Genomic DNA, 17404 nt, shown 5'->3' on the forward strand with positions numbered 1-17404 from the left:
TGAATGAATCTTTTGTTTCCTTTCAAATTTGCTTTATTAGTAATGTTATATGATCATTTGGATTTAGTTCTATCTTTCTCTTATCCCCAGGACCAGGATTTCACAATTATTGTCATCTGAATTTTGGGTCATATCAACGATTATTTTTATATCATTCTAAACCCTTTTTATTTTCCTTAATTAGTGTTTGATTGATTTGAAGAACAAATCAATCAGAATTTTAATCTCTTTATTCCAAAATGTGGAAAATAATATTTACATCACAAACTTATCTTGGGCATAAAATGGAATTAATATCAGGAATTCGGTTGACACAATTCCTGACATATCATTACTACTCATTTGATAGTAGTCTATTAGCAGCAATACATCATCATGAAAACAGAACTACCATTTGACCCAGCAATCTCACTGTTGGGTATATACCTGAAGGAATATAAATTGTCCTACCATAAAGACACATGCAAGTGTATATTTATCGCAGCCATATTCACTATAGCAAAGACATAGAATCAAACTAAATGCCCATCAATAGTAGAGTGGATTTAAAAAATGTGATAAATATATGCCATTAATTCTACACAGCTATAAAAAAAATCAGATCATGTCTGTTGTAGCAATGTGGATCAAACTGGAGGCCATTATGCTAAGCCAACGAAATCAGAAACAGAAAACCTAATACCATGTGTACAGCCATTATGGAAAACAGTATGAAAGCTCCTCAAAAGTTAGAAATAGAAATAATATGTGATCTTGCAAACACACTACAGGGTGTATACCCAAAAGAGATGCAATTAGTATGTCAGAAAGATATTTGCATTCCCCTGTTTATCACAGCACTTTGCACAATAGCCAAGATATGGAATCCACCTAAGTGTCCAGTAACGGATGAATGGATTAGGAAAATGTGGTTTATATACACAGTAGAACACTATTCAGCAATGAAAAGAATATAATCTTATCTGTGACAACACGGATGAACCGACAGGACATTATGTTAAATGAAATAAGTAAGACACAGAAAGACAAATATTGTATGTTCTCCTTCATATATTGGAGCTAATAAAGTTACTCTAAGGAAGATAGAGGGTAGAACAGTGGTTACCAGGGATTAGGGAGTATGTAGGGGAGGGAGGGAGGGAAGGATGGGGAGAGGTTAGTTAATGGGTACAAAGTTACAATTAAATGGGTACAAAGTTACAAATAAATAAACATAATAATGAATTATAATTTTTATTTATAATTAAACTATACAATTGATTGTATTATTACAATAAAAAATATAAATAATACAATTTAATTATGATTAAATAATAATTAAATGGGTACAAAGTTACAATTAAATTAAAAAGTTACAATTGAATACATACAATTACATACACACCATGGAATACTACACAGCCATGAAAAAGGAAGAAATCATGTCCTTTGCAGCAACATGAAAGAAACTGGAGGCCATTATCCTGAATAAATTAATATGAGAACAGAAAACCAAATACCACATGTTCTCACTTATGAATGTAAGCTAAACATTGGGTACTCATGACATAAAGATGGTAATTAAAAGGAATGAAATACTGATACATGCTACAACAAAAATCAGTATTTAAAATATTATGCAAAGTTAAAGAAGCCAGACAGAAAGGACCGCATATTGTATAATATTATTTATATGAAATGTCCAGAATAGGCAAATTTATAGAACCAGAAAGTAGGCTTGTGATTTCTTGGGGTCCAGGGGCAGGGGAATGAGGATTGACAACCCATCGGTATGGAGTTATCTGGAGGAGGAGTGATTAAAGGATTCGGAAATTAGATAGTGGTGATAATTGTGTAACTGTGAACCTACGAAGGGCTATTGAATGTACACTTCAAAAGGGTGAATTTTATGGTATGTAAATTCTGTGTCAATAAAGGTATTTTAAAAACAAAGAAAATGGGCTCTTTTGTAAACATAAATGCAAGAGAATCCAAGGAAACAAAAATCTGCAAAGTTGGGAAACTCGATCACTTCTAAATAGAAAGATAAAATCGAGAATAATTTTGAGAGACAGAAGTTCATTAAAACTCAGGTTTGGAGTTTAGATTAGATTAAGTTTTAGTGTCATCACATCTAAGTTTATTTTTTCCAAATAGTATCAAAGAAGCCACAGTTGAGGAAGAAAGACATGGAAAAAGGAAGGAATAAATAAGCACAAGAATTTCATCTGTGAAAGAAATGTGGGTATAGTTACTAGCATATAGAACTGGCTAGAAGAAAATAGATTAGAAATCTACTAAATTGTTGAGGAATCATATTCCCAAGGTAAGCACAAGCTAGATCTTAAAATAAAACAAAAGGAAATGAAGCAAAACCGCTTTCTAAGAGCCTTAAACCACACTTTGTTAGAAAGTGAGCTGCATTCTTCCCATCCATGGACATGGAATTTTTCATTTGTTTGTGTTATCTACGATTTCTTTCAGCAGTGCTTTATAGTTCTCCCTGTAGGGATGTTGTATATTCTCCCTTTCATCTCCTTGATTATATGTATTCCTAGTTATTTTTTTCCATGGCTATTGTAAATGGGATTCCATTTTTGATTTGACTCTCAGATTGAACATTATTGATGTATACAAATGCTACTGATTTTGTACATTGTTAAATGGCTATACTGCCCAAAGCAATCTACAGATTCAGCACTGTTCCTTTCAAACTATGAATGCTGTTTTTCACAGAATTAGAAAAACCTATTCTAAAATTCATATAAAACCAAAAGAGAGCTCAAATAGCTAAAGCAATCCTAAACAAAAAGAACAAAGCTGGAGGCATCACATTACCTGCCTTTAAGCTATACTATAATGCTACAATAACCAAAACAGCATGATACTGATACAAAAACAGACACATAGACCAATGGAACAGAATAGAGAACCCAGAAATAAAGCTGTACACCTACAGCCGTTTAATTGTTGACAATGTCAACAAAAATGAGCAACGGAGAAAGAACTCTTTATTAAATAAATGGTGCTGGGATAGCTGGCTAGCCATGTGCAGAAGAATGAAACTGGACCTCTATCTTTCACCATCTGCAAAAATTAACTCAAGGTGGATTAAAGATTTAAATGTAAAGCCTCAAATATAAGAATCCTGGAAAAAAACATAGGAAACACCATTCTGGACACTGGTCTTGGGAAAGAGTTTATGACCAAGTTCTTAACAAGAATTGCAACGAAACTAAAAGTTGACAAATGGGACTTAGTTAAACTAAAGAGCCTCTTCACAGCAAAAGGAACTTTCAACAGAGCAGACAGACAACCTACTCAATGGGAGAAGATATCTGTAAATTATCTGACAAGGTCTAATATCCTGAATCTAAAAGAAACTTAAACAACATAACAAGCAAAAACCAAACAATCACATTAAAAGATGGGCAAAAGATATGAACAGACACTTCTCAAAAGAAGACATAGAAGTGGCCAAAAAAACGTGAAAAAATGTTCAACATCACTAATCACCACAGAAATGTAAATCAAAACCACCATGAGATCTCACACCAGTTAGAATGGCTATTATTTAAAAAGTCAAAAACCAACAGTTGCTGCCAAGGCTGTGGAGAAAAGAGAATGTTTATACACAGTTGATGGGAATATAAATTAGTTCAGTCATTGTGGAAAGCAATTTGGGGATTTCTAAAAGAACTTAAAATGGAGCTAACATTTCACCCAGCAATTTCATTACTGAGTATATATACAAAAGAAAATAGATTATTTTACCAAAAAGACACATCTGCTTGTATGTTCATTGCTATGTTATTCACAATAGCAAAGTCATGGAATCAACCTAGGTGCCCATCAACAGTGGACTGGATAAAGAAAATGTGGCACATATACACCATGGAATGCTACACAGCCAGAAAAAAGAATTAAATCATGTTCTTTGGAATAACATGGGTGGAGTTGGAGGCTACTACCCTAAGCAAATTAATGTGAGAACAGAAAACTACATACCACATGTTTTCACTTACAAATGGGCACTGAACACTGGGTACTCGGGGACGTAAAGATGGCAACAGTAGACACAGGTGAGTAATAGAGGGGGAAGAGAGAGAGGTGGGTAAGGGTTGAAAAACTACCTATTGGTTACTATGCTCACTATCTGGGTAATGGACTCATTCATATTCCAAGCCTCAGCATCACACAACACACCCATGTAACAAATCTACAAGTGTCTACACCTGTATTAGTCTGTTCTTGTATTGCTATAAAGAACTACCCTAGACTGGGTAATTTACAAAGAAAAGAGGTTTCAATGACTCACAGTTCCAGAGGCTGTACAGGAAGCATGACTGGGAAGGTCTCAGGAAACTTACACTTATGGCAGAAGGCAAAAAGGAAGCAGGCACATCTTCACATGGCAGAGCAGGAGAGAGAGCGAAGGTGGAAGTGCTACACACTTTTAAAAAACCAGATCTTGTGAGAACTCACTCACTATCATGAGAACAGCAATGGGGAAGTCTGCCCCCAAGATCCAATCTCCTCCCACCAGTCCCCTCCTCCAACACCGAGGATTACAATTCCACATGAGATTTGGATGGAGACACAGAACCAAACCATATTCAACTAAAAAAAAGTTGAAATTATAGAAAAGAAAAAAAAAATAAAAAATTTAAGAAAGAAAAGTGAGCTGCAAAGCTTACCTAACCAAGAAGGGCACAATCCACAGTACACATCGCAGGTTTGATTATAGAGAACAGTATTAAAAAAAGGATAATTCTACAGATGGCAGAACAATGAATACCAAAATTAAAAGGAGTTCCTTTCAGAGAACAGAATTAACACCTTAAAAGGAACTTTTACCACTTCTGGTATATTGGAGTGGGAAGACTGTGGCTTCACAATGCCTGCCCAGTTGGATTTCAGGGTACTAAGGCCTAGTGGCTTCCATGTGTCACCATTATCTTCCTTTGAACATGGTAGTTTTGATTTAGCTCTCCTGTACCTGCATTGTCATTGGTTGCTGGGTAACAGGAAGAAATGGCCCATTTGTTTGTTTCATAATTTGCGAACAAAAGGAGCCATAGGAAGACACGATGGAGAGAATTTCATGTTATCTAGAGATCCTAGATTTTGAGCTGGCGGGACCATAAGGTTTTTTTTTTTTCTTAGGGGTTTGTGTTCCGCTTATGAGACAAAAGGAACAGATGGATATTTGAGAACAAGAAAGCGATTCTGTGGCTGAAGCTTGAGAAGCTCACCCAAATCTGTGTCTTCCTCTTATTTCTGAGCACACCAGTAAACTACATTTCTTAACTTTGTGAGATTGACAGGGCCATGTGAACAAGTTCCACACAAGTCAATAAGAACTGAGGGATGCGTGCCGTTTCTTGTTCCAAGTGAGTAAGTGCAGGGGCACCTTTATATTCAGTCTATTTCCCTGTTCTTGTGGTTGGATTTATAGGGCACAACACTCAGAGATGGTGAGACATATGAAGGAAGGACTGTCTCTTCGTGACTCTGTGTAACAAAGACTTTACTAACCCATATTGGACTTTTATATGAGTGCAAAGTAACCTTTACTCGATGAAGCCCCAACAACATAGGGGGTGTTGTTATAGTAGCTAATCTATGCTGACTAGCATGATTACGACACTTTTTTTTCTGCTTGGCTAATTGGTTTGGTGCTAGGGGGCACTTATATTTGGATATGATGTTAGATTTTACCTACTAATTAAACAAGAAAACCCTTAGGGTAATACAACTTTTAGGGTAAACATTTTTCATATAGGCTTTGTAATTTTAAATAATGCAATCAAGTAAAAATGCCATGATCAAAAGTATCACAATTTCTTGAGTTATATCAATGGCATGTAATTGTTTTATTATTTCATTTTCCATCTTAAGAAAAACAATCTCTTTCATACTACCGCAGAAAAACTTGCTTTGTTTCCCAGTTACATGCAAAAGCAACCTATATTTCCATCAATATAAACATATATGCACATGTATATGAATACAGTTGATAATTCTATCTTTTTTAATTTGACTGGAAACATGTTGATACTACAGGGAGATGAGTGAGGGTGGGTTTTACAGTTCTCACTTCCGTGGTTCGCACCTGTGTGAGAGAAACAGTCTCCAAACTGGATCAGTTTTTGTGCATTACTCTGTGAGGACTCCAGATCTCGTGTGTGTTGTTGTATATGTGTGTATGTGTGTTTGAATGAGGGGTGGGGTAGGGAGTGAACTACATCCCTCCAGGGCACTGCAAATGCCCCTGGCAAGCACCTTAAATCTCCCTTATTCTGTTTCTGGTACAGAGCTGGCACTCAGAGACTAGAAATGACTAATTGAGATAAAGAGCGGAGTCTGTGCATCTTTGGAAATCTAGGTTGTAGGTATCAGAGAGAAATTAGTGAGAAGGAGCGGGTTAGCATATGTAGAAACATTACTTGAAATAAACAGCAATTGGCTGATAAGTTAGCAGTCTAAAAGTCAGATTTGGAGGGAAGGCATTCAGGATTAGTGAGTCAGAGTCAGCTTAGACAGGTGCTAACTAAACTCTGGCATGAGTCATCGAGTTGCAAGAGGAGAGCCCTGCTCCAGCCCTGGATGCCCAAAGCAACAGCCTCTAGGTGGCATTGCACAACTTCCCATAGGCAGCCCAGGAATGTTTGTGGGGGCAGCCCCTCACCCTCCTAGTGCGAGTATCAGATGCCTTCTGGACAAAGCCCTTCTTCACCAACCCATCTCTGTGTACAGCTCCTGCTTCATGAGGGAAAGGAATGAAGTCGTAGAGTCAACGACACACAGTCAAAAGTGGAACTGAAAGTGAATTTAATGGGGGTATAAGGGAGCTGAATCATTTGCTTTGATCTTAAGTCTCTCTTCAGATGAATTCTGAGCAGCTGAAAACTAGCTCTGGTACTAAGACCTTCAGCTTCATTCAGAGACTCAGAGTGTATAGGAAATAAAGTTTCATAGCACATTCTTTTTTGGTGGAGGCAGAATGCTAATTGCAAGGCAAATGGGACTCATGCAGAATGAGATAGGGGATTCAGCATCTGGTGGCTGACACCTCAAGGGCATGGCTGTGGACCACATTACTTCTGCTTGGTCTTCTGCTGGGCTGGTGCTGGTGTGACCGTTGAAGGGCAGGGCTCAGGCACCTTGGGGTGGCAGGGCTCTGGAACCTTGGGCTGGCAGGGTTCAGGCACTTTGGGGTGGCAGGGCTCAGGCACCTTGGGGAGGCAGGGCTCCTTGGTTTTGGGGATGCATGGTTCCTGGGGTGGAGGCTGGCAAGGCTGTTTCACCTGCTGCTGCTGAAGCTGAGGGGGTGGGGTGCAGGGCTGCTTCTGCTGCTGGGAACTCATGCTTCAACAGTGGCTGGTCCTAGAGACAGAACAGATGGTTTCAACAGAGAATAACTAGGGAATAAGCCATGGTGAATACCACTTCAAGTCTCTTAAAAAGCAAATGTTCTTCCCCCTTCTTGACCACAAAGAATACTTGATTAATTTCTGAGCCTTGGAAGAAGAGGAACTCAAAGATAATTTGCTCTTGCTCCACTGGAGCAAGGCCTCTCCTGGTGCGCTCTTTCTTCCTACACAGCACAATAACAGGCTTCTAGCAGGAATAAGAGACTCATAATACTGGATCATTGGAAATGTGAGGCTATTTGAAAAAATACCTAATAAATTAAATCTACCCACTCATTTCTGATAAATAGCATGACTTACCATCTATGGTATAACTCCGACTTTTCTAGAACACTACACAATCCCACCTCTGGCCTAGCTCAAGTGCTCATCTGTCTTAAATGTTTTCCTTGTTCCTGCTCATTCAAGCACTAACGAAACACCACAAATCACTTCATATGGGACTTTTAGGGGCTTCTCTAGAGAAAACCTTCCATAAATCTCTGTATTCCCAAACTGCTACAGAACTCGCCCTAATCACCTAGCACTGATGTTACTATTATACATTGCATTTTAGCTCTTATTTCCTGATTAAATTGTAGTATCATAGAGTACATTTTCTGCTGCTTAAATTATTTCTTTGCAACCAAACTGCCAAATATAGTAAGCTCTCACAAAAGTATTTGTTGAAAGAATAAAATTCTCTGTATTAAAATTATAAATAAGAAGGAATTATAATGTCAGGGAAAGTGCTGTGGACCTGGGTTCTAGTCCTTATCCTATGATAAATTTACTATGGATCCTTGAATAAACCAACCTCCTTCTTGCTGACACAGAAAGAGTGAATGAAGAAGAACTGATAATGTCTAAAGTCTCTTCAAGCCCACGGTATGATTACTTTTAAAATGAAGATATTCCTAGAGGTTATAATTCAGTTGAACAGTCTACATGACTATGACCAAATTCAATAATGAGGAAAAAAAATACCAAGAAGACCAAGGAGACTCTAATAAAAATTAAATACATAGAATGGATGCTAAAGAGTTCCAAGGAAAGAGACTGACCTGGTGTGCAGAGAGGAATACTCCGTTTGATCCTTTAGAACTGGCGTAGTGTTCCCAGCCAACCGGCTCTTTTATGCAGGGAACAAGCCCTGCCTCAAGGAAACAGGATCTATCCGGGCTGCTGCGCCTACATTCCTTATCTGTGAGACATGATTCACCCCTCTTCCCTCATCCACCTGTTGACTCAACTTTTGTGATGAAACCTGTGCACTTGCTGTCTGACAAGGACGTCACCTGGGCTTTATCCCCCTGAGCACCCTTTGCTCCCAGGTGTAGTGTTTACAGGGAGGGTAGTGTGGACTGAAAGAGAGAGAAGGAAGACATTCTGGGGCTGCTGGAACCAGAAACAGTCCTATCTTCTGCAAGAGTCTAATCCTCAGCACAGGTGACACTTGTAGGGCTGTTTAATATTTGAAGTGAATGTAGAGATAAACAAGAGGTATTTCTGGTTCTTCTGGAAGCCCAAGGACATGGTGACCAGGTGAAAAATAGTAATATTCTGTTAATCCATCACTCAGTATACTCTTGCCTGGCAGGGGAAAGGAGAAACTAAAATGATTCTTTTGGTTCTAAAAAGCCTTTTCTCCAAGGAGGAACTCAGGGTAAATAGCATAAGGGCAGGCTAACCTCTTTCTATGAAGGAGAGTTCTGAGCAGTGAAACTCTGGGAAGAATGGTCACATTCAGAAGCTCTGGAGCAACTTGGCCCTTTTAGTCCATCCATTTATTCTGTCCATTGTGACAGCAGGCCCTGAAGACCCTGGTTTTCATGGGGAATCCCTTCTCTGCAGCCAACATGGGAAGGAACAAAGGAGCTGGGATTCCCTGAGCCCTTATATCAAAGTTCACTCTCCTCAAGATAAGATGAAATTTAGGTCACTAATCCAGGCCTACCTGCAGTATACAACCTGTTGCTAGTGTGGTTTTTGGAGAACCCAAACTATCCTTCAAATCCAGGTGTTGGGTGGTCACTCCCTCACTATTTTCATTCATCTAAATGTTTGTAGAGCACCTGCTGGCTGCACAGCTGTGTCACCTCTCATGAACTTCAGCCCAGGACCAGCCAGCTACCACCAGAGGTTCCTCTGCTTAGCCACACTGTTCTACCTTCCATTTTCACATGATGCCTGGTGTGTAGTAGCTGCTCAGAGAATTGACAATTATAGAATAAATGAATGAATGAATGGAAGGATGGAGAGACGGCTGGATGATATTATTTGCAAAGAGACACCAGAGGCTGTTTTGAGAATACCAGGAAATTTTTTATAGGGGAAATCCTTCCTTGTGGAAGGCCTTATGGTATAAGCTGAGAAAAGCTGTAAGAGCTTAGCAAGAGACGGATGTTTCTGTCATTTTACCCACTATGATTTGGCTGTGTTCCCACCCAGCTCTCATTTTGAATTCCCACGTGTTGTGGGAGGGACCTGGTGGGAGGTAATTGAATCATGGGGGGAGGTCTTTCCCGTGCTTTTCTCATGATAGTGAATAAGTCTCAAGACAGCTGATGGTTTTGAACAAGAGGAGTTCTCCTGTACAAGCTCTCTCTTTGCCTACTGCCATCCATGTAATATGTGATGTGTTTCTCCTTGCCTTCTGCCATGACTGTGAGGCCTCTCCAGCCATGTGGAACTGTAAGTCCATTAAACCTCTTTTTGTTGTAAATTGCCCAGTCCCTGTTTTGTCTTTGTCAGCAGCATGAAAATGGATGAATACATCCACATATCTATTTCTCTCTCTCCTTGTTTAGGTAGTCACTTCACTTTGGTCTGTGGCCACTGTCATCACCATGCTTCTTGCATCAGTTGAGCTCTTTTCTAGATTTGGACACAGGCCTCTCCTCAAACCTGCTCCCTGTAGACCCTACAAAGGGAATTATAAGCACACTTTGTTTGCAATATGGTGGGACTATCAGGCCCAAGGCAACCTGCTTCCTGCTTCTCGGTCCTCCATGCCACCAGGGCCAGGACTTGACTGACCTGAACCTCAGCTCTGAGGCTGGGTCCCTGCCTCCCATGTCTTTCCTAGACCCATATGTCTTGGGGGAACTTTCATTCAGGATGCTTTTTAGGTGCTGACTTGATGCACTCACTTGACATATCTCCTCTCCCTCAGTCAGCGCTATTCTCAGTCTAGCTTCTAAACTTTCTCATTTTACTCTTCTGCTGTTTTTACTAAATTACTTTGAATAGCTAGGTGTAAAGACCCCCCAGTTGCTTTTTTTTTTTTCACTATATAAGAAAGCTCAGTTTCCTCATCAGTGGTGCTGGATCAGCCATGAATTTACTGGGAAGCCATATGGCTGCTGATTGCAACTAATGTATCCCCATAGTCCTCTGACTTTTATGTCTGTCCTTCTCAGGATGAAAGAACGCTGCTCATTGTTTTTATTAACATCAAAGCCTGACCTTTCTTGGACTTGCTGATTAACTGTACTTGACGCCTCATGGATCTCCCTGCAAATTTTTTCTGCCCTGCCTTTTATCGATACACAGTCATATGACTCTTTTCATGTAGGCTTGGATGGGCTTTTTGCAGAAGATACCTGATAAAGTTGCTCTGCAGGACCATACTGCATACCTCTCTCTTCTTGATCTGGGGCTCCTATGATCCTGCAGTGCAGGGAACTCATGGAATGCTTGTGTGTGTACCACTGGAATGTGTGGAGTAGTCAATACATATGGGCACAGATTTGACAAATGATGATAGTGAGGGAAAGTGAAAGAAGACAATGGATAAATACTTCCTGCCTTCATCTCCAGGACAGGAAGTTCTGAGACTACTTCTTAAAGATCATCAGAAAGTCCCATCCATGGATTTTTTTATGGTTGCATAGTATTCCATGATGTTTGTATATGAATCACATTTTCTTTATTCAGTTCACTGTTGCTGAGCATCTTCATTGATTTCACATCTTTGCTAAAATATATTCTTTGTGCAATATAGATGAAGCTGAAGACCATTATCTTGAGTGAGCTAATGCAAGAATAAACCAAATACTGCATGTTCTTACTTATAAGTGAGAGCAAAGCATTGAATACACATGGACACAAAGGTTGGACAATAGACACTCAGGAGTGCTTGGGGGGAGGTGGAAGATGGGAATGTGTTGGAAGGTTACCTGTCAGGTACTGTGCTCACAACTTGGGTGATGGAAATCATTTGTACAGCAACCCTGAGCAAGATGTTATTTACCCATGGAACAAGCCTGCATGTGTGCCTCTGGAATGAAGAAGAAGAAGAAGAGGAGGAAGAAGAAGAAGAGGAGGAGGAGGAGGAAGAAGAGGAAGGAGGAAGAGGAGGAAGACGAGGAGGAGGAGGAAGACGAGGAGGAGGAGGAGGAAAAGGGAGGAGGGGGAGGGGGGAAGGGGAGGGGGAAGAAACTACTATATGACCCAATAATAAAAGAGGTAAGACACTCGTTTCAACATTCAATTTTGAATAGCTTTGTAGTAATTATAATAAAATATTTCAGGAAGAAAGTACACGTTTAGGAGGAACTAACCATTGTTGAGCTATCAGTAGGGCACCCGTATTAGGTACTTTATGTTTGAGAAGTGACTGTAAAATAATGATTACAAGTATGAACTCTGCGCCAGACTTACTGAGTTTTGGTCCCAACTGAGCTATTTGTGACTCTGGGCGAGTTATTTCCCTAACCTGTGTTTCAATTTCTTTGTACATAAAATGAAGATAGTAGTAGCTATCTCACAGTGTTGCTGGGAGGACTAAATAGGTTAATAACAGCAGACTGTTTACAAGAGTAACTGGTACAGGGATTGTTCAATAATCATTAACTGACATTATATATGCCAATTAAGTTACAAGTCACTTTCTCTCCCTTTTCCCATTATCCAAGGACCTATAAGGCAATGTCTTCGCAATTATAAATGACTAAGTACTGAAATGAAAACAATTATATTGTTACAGTCCTAAAATAAGTCAATAAATTTACTGAGTTGCTATTAAAAGAAAGCCTCATGGACTTGACTGTCAGCTGTTCTGATGTGCAAAATGGTAATGCCTTCTTGAAGGAACATTCCTTCCTTCTTGTATTTCCCTTTGTCCATTATTCCTCTTCCTTGGAATTGCATTCCCAAATAAACTTCCTGCCCATGAGGCATTAGTGTCAGGCACAACTTACTGTAGGAATCAGGTTAAGACGCTCATGAAAGAGGCACATAGTTCAGGAAGCGGATATATAAACACAATCATTATAAGGATGGAAATCAATGCACAGAGCACAGAAAGTTGGACAATTCACTGTAAGAAAGTTGAACTTGACTTAAGTTCCTTTTTTGGAGACTCTGGAAAGGTTGATGTGGCTGGGACTTGTCCTTTCCTCGCTTATCCTGGAATGCTGCATGACAATAAATTCAGGAAAGAACCCTTCTCTGTTTAGCCTCATGCCAGGGAGATTAGAGACTGAAGCTTGGTGAAGAGGCCTTCATCATTTCAGGCTTTGAAGAACATTTGATGGAGAGTCATGAGAGGGAGGATCCATTTGTCTTTGTCATGTTTCCCCACTACCAGCTTCTGAGACTGCTTTGGGGAATGTGTTGTTGCTGCCCAGATGGAAGAGGCTTCAAAGTAGACTCTGGCAGACACTGTCTAGGTGATTACTGAAGAGGTAGACACTGAGGAGAGACAGTGTAGTTGTGGACAGTGGTGAGGTGGGCTTTGTGGAAACGTGAAAGGTGCTGGACACTGGAAGACTATGTCTCTAGACCCCAGGAAGAACATGTAACAGGATATGCAGGTAAGATTACAGGAGCTGACTGGCAAGGCTACTGCCAGAAGAACACTATTCTTGTTACTTAGCAATATCTGAAAGAAAGGGAGGTGGAGGTTGCAGTGAGCTGAGATTGAGCCACTGCACTCCAGACTAGGCAATAGAGTGAGACTCCATCTCAAGAAATAAAAAAAAAGGAAAAAAAATACTATACAATTCATGATGTGAAAAACAGCTATTAAAATGAACACTAACATTAAACAGCCAAAGATAACTAACCACTGTTTATATTTTGCTGTATTAAGTATCAGGATTTTTTTATCTTCCATCAACCCACATGCATACACATACATATATTAACAAAGACACATAACATTGTAAATGGAATGAATACCAAAAAAACCCACATAAAAATGCTTTAAATCACAATTTTTATGTGTGAGATATATTTTCCACAATAAACATGTATTTTTAAAAAGCAGTCTCAAACAATGGGAACAAGCAAGTGCGTGACTTTGCGTTCATAATAGCTGTGTATCATAGAGTCCACTTCCCCACCCAGAATCAGCCTACTTAATTGTGATTGGTCCTGAAATTATCTCTAGACTTTCTATCACAGAATCAGCAGTAATTTGAAGCCACCTCATCATGCGCATACCTAACAGGCCCAAGTGACATCATTCTCTCTTGCCAGTTTGACAACTACTCATCATCTTGTAATGATTCTTTGGACAATTTTTGTCTTATCATTTCCAAATATCTCTGAGGTCTGGCAAAACCTATTTGGAGTACCTGTGTATCATGCAGGTGTAACCTGTCACTGGCTTCACACTTCTTTGATATTATGAACCATGCAACCTGTCAAGAAATGGTTTGTTCCCCGGAGATTACTGTAGACCTTCAGAAGTTTTGTCATCCTTTCCGCTGTTAGAGACCATTCTACAATATCCCAGAGCCACTCAACACAGACCCGCAAACCTGTTGGTCACCCCTGAAATAAAAAAGACAAGACTGCAGGAGAGAGTTGGGAGCTGGGAGTCTGAGGAATTATGCTCCAGGGTGATGCAGAAACATAATTTCAGGGTTACCTTAATTAACTTTTTGGGTATCAATTTCTTTAAGAAATGGAGCAACTCTACCAGGTGCTCTTTAAGTATCCTTTCACTCCTGAGGTTTTATACCTTAATTACCTACTCTTTCCTAAGTTGGTGGCCAGTTATTCACCTCACCTAAATTGTGTAATCCTAATCCCTGCTTAAAACCCACATCTTGTTTGGAATTACTGAATAAATCTGTTTCTGTGGGTTATTCTGAGGGAGAGAAAGAAAAAGAGGGATGGGGGAGAGAAAGAGAGAGAGACTGTATAGTGCATATTTGTTTGTGTGAGAAAGATATGAATGTCCTTGTAGCAGGACGAGCCTCAGACAAAACTCCTCAGACACCGAGTTAAAGAAGGAAGGGGTTTATTCGGCCAGGGGCATCAGCAAGACTTCTGAGCCGAACCTCCTGAGCCAAGCAATTCCTGTCCCTCTCAAGGGCTCACAACTCTAAGGGGGTGCGTGTGAGAGGGTGGTGATTGATTGAGCAAGCAGGGAGTAGGTGCTGGGGGCTGCATGCACCGGTAATTAGATCGGAACAAAACAAAGTAGGGATTTTCACAGTGCATTTCTATACAATGTCTGTAATCTATGGATAACAGAACCGATTAGGTCAGGGGTCGATCTTTAACTACCAGGCCCAGGGTGCGGTGCTGGGCTGTCTGCCTGTGGATTTCATTTCTGCCTTTTAGTTTTTACTTCTTCTTTCTTTGGAGGCAGAAATTGGGCATAAGATGATATGAGGGGTGGTCTCCTCCCTTATTCTAACTTCTAGACAAGACTGCAAAATTATGCAAGGGAGGCACTCTGTATCCTCCACTTCCTCTTGCTCCTCCAGCTTCAGGCCTCCCTGTACATGGCAGATACCCAGCAAAAGGTAACATTGCCTGAGCCAATGAGAGTAGAGCTTGTGTGAGTGATTATGTGAGCATGTGACTATTTAAAATGAATCTGCCTTTTAGTGAGTGTCTGTATGTGTATGTCTATATGTGTTGGGGTATCTGGAAGGTAAAATCAATAAAGAACAATAGAATATCAAGTTCAAATATGTAGGGGTAAAGTTTTCTAGGAATAGACAGGAAATTAGTGGGAAGGATACTAAGGATTAGAGGTGGCCTGGAGCAGGCACCATGGGACCCAAGCATGACTCAGTTCAGTGCAAGAGGAGAGCCTGTGGCTTCCCAAAGTGACAACATCTATGCACCATCACAGAATATCCATTGCCATTCCAGGAACACCCCCCAAGTGTACCCCCCACACACATAGAAACATACAGTACTGGGTTTAGATAGATGACTTCTACACCAACTCCTCTGTCTCTGTAGGTCCTAACTCACAGTGGGGAAACAAGGAAGGAGGAAGATTCAGTCAATGACACACACAGCCAAGACTGCAATTAAAAGCGATTTAATGAGGGATACATACATTTCTTTTCATTCGAATCTTCAGATGAACCCTGAGCAGCTGAAGACCAGAAAAACCATTAAGACTTTTTGTTTAACTCAGGGACTTAGCGAATTCTTCAGAGTGTTTGTGAACAAAAGCTTCATAGTACATATTTTTAGGATACAAATAAGAGAGAAACTATGACTTGGGGTGACAATGTATTGGTTACAAGGTCTACAGACAATTAAGACACAGAAGCAGATGGGAAGAGGGTGTCCAGCATCTGGTGGTCGGCTTCTCAAGGGCTTGTCTGTGCACCACATTGCTTCTGCTTGGTCTTCTGCTGAGCTGGGCCTGAAGTGACTGTTGAAGGATGTAGCCCTGGTACCTTGGTGTAGATTGGCTCAGGGACCTTGGTGCAGCCTAGCTCTGGAATCTTGGTGTTTCCCGGTTGTGGAACCTTTGGGTAGCCTGGCTCCTTGGTTATGGGAACAAATGATTCCTGATGGGGAGGCTGGCTGTGTTGTTTCACCTGCTGCTGTTGAAGCTGAGGGGGTGAGGTAAAGGGTTGCTTCTGCTTGTGGGAACTCATGCTTCAAAGGATGCCGGACCTAGAGACAAAAAAGTAGATTCAGTGCTTTGATTAAGTAGGAATGAAGCCAAATTCAATGCCAAACATCTTATTGCATGTCCCCAGAGGAGTGAGAACCTTGAACTCCTGGGCTTGTCTCTTTCTTCCTGTTTTCTGAATTTAATATCAAAGGAAACTTTGATAATCCCCATGCAGTTTCAAAGGAAGAGAGTTAAAGTTGATTTATTCTGCTCCATATAAATCGAATCCTCTAAGCTTCATTTTTCCTGGTATATCTAAGAGCATACATTAGCGAGGGAGCCTAACAAGCCTTTAAGGACTGATGGGACGCCCCAGATTTGCAATAATTTGGAAAGGTCAATAGTCTAAAGTCTACTCAGTCATGCCTACCTTATGCAGTGCCATAGTTCTCATAGGAAAACTCCATCTAAACCTCCTCCTGAGGCCCATATGATCCAGCTGTGACCCTGTTTTCACATGGTGCCCACTGCACATGTTTTCTGGAAGGCTCTCCATGCCGACACTACTTGTCCGCACCTGCCCACCCCTCATAGCTGTCCTCCCTGATGGTCTCATTGTAAGATTCTCCCGGGGCCTGAAGGTTTAAGGAGGTGAATAACTCCTCCCTTCTCAGGGCCAGTCCCAAGGCGCAAGGCCACTTGTGTCAGCAGCGTGCGTCAGCAAGAGAGCAGAAGCAGGAAGAGAGGTGGCTGGAGGACACCTACCCCAGCTGGAAGACACCTACCCAGGCTGGAAGACATGTACCCCTGAAGATCCTGAAAGAGGTCATCCAGGTACAACGTAGCAGTTGCATCAGACTAGGACACTTCCTGTTTACAGGAGACTGTAAAACCTTTGCCCCGTCCTCACTTGGGGCTGATGCCATTTTAGGCCTCAGCTTGCCTGCACCCAGGTGCTCATTAAAACAGCATGTTTTGTCTCGTGTTGTCTGTTGACACGTTCTTGGGGGTCAAAATGATACAAGAACCTTACACTCATTTTCCTTATTTAGCCACAGTATGGTACATGATTTGTCCTCTCTACTATCACTCCCCATGCTGTATGTTTGCCAATTTTGTGCATGTGTTATGTTCTGTGATAGATCATAGGTTTGTGTAGCAAGGAAGAATTTAATTTTTTTTT

The 17404-nt window shown here is 40.6% G+C and overlaps 1 protein-coding gene across 1 annotated transcript; it reads right to left on the reverse strand.

Annotated features, from left to right (window-relative positions):
• Window positions 1-6831: 6831 nt before the first annotated feature.
• On the reverse strand, window positions 6832-16808 carry LOC103223984 (uncharacterized). The gene is made up of 4 exons (XM_073008186.1): window positions 16652-16808; window positions 15986-16280; window positions 11576-11676; window positions 6832-7350 (listed from the first exon to the last, which is right to left on the reverse strand). Exons 2-4 carry the CDS (start codon window positions 16259-16261, stop codon window positions 7080-7082), a joined length of 648 nt encoding a protein of 215 aa, XP_072864287.1. The 5' UTR covers window positions 16262-16280; window positions 16652-16808; the 3' UTR covers window positions 6832-7079.
• Window positions 16809-17404: the final 596 nt, after the last annotated feature.

Source organism: Chlorocebus sabaeus, chromosome 20 (genome assembly GCF_047675955.1).
Source record: "Chlorocebus sabaeus isolate Y175 chromosome 20, mChlSab1.0.hap1, whole genome shotgun sequence".
Taxonomy (NCBI): Eukaryota; Metazoa; Chordata; class Mammalia; order Primates; family Cercopithecidae; genus Chlorocebus; species Chlorocebus sabaeus.

What these genes read in the sequence shown, in the direction of transcription:
- LOC103223984 (XM_073008186.1), bottom strand. Translation starts at nt 16,261, where the DNA reads ATGAGTTCCCACAAGCAGAAGCAACCCTTTACCTCACCCCCTCAGCTT. An exon ending in CCAAGCAGAAGCAATGTGGT is followed by an intron (nt 11,677 to 15,985) that starts GCACAGACAAGC and finishes TCTTCATTCCAG; the next exon opens with AGGCACACATGCAGGCTTGT. An exon ending in GTGAGCACAGTACCTGACAG is followed by an intron (nt 7,351 to 11,575) that starts GTAACCTTCCAA and finishes CCACTGTTGAAG; the next exon opens with CATGAGTTCCCAGCAGCAGA.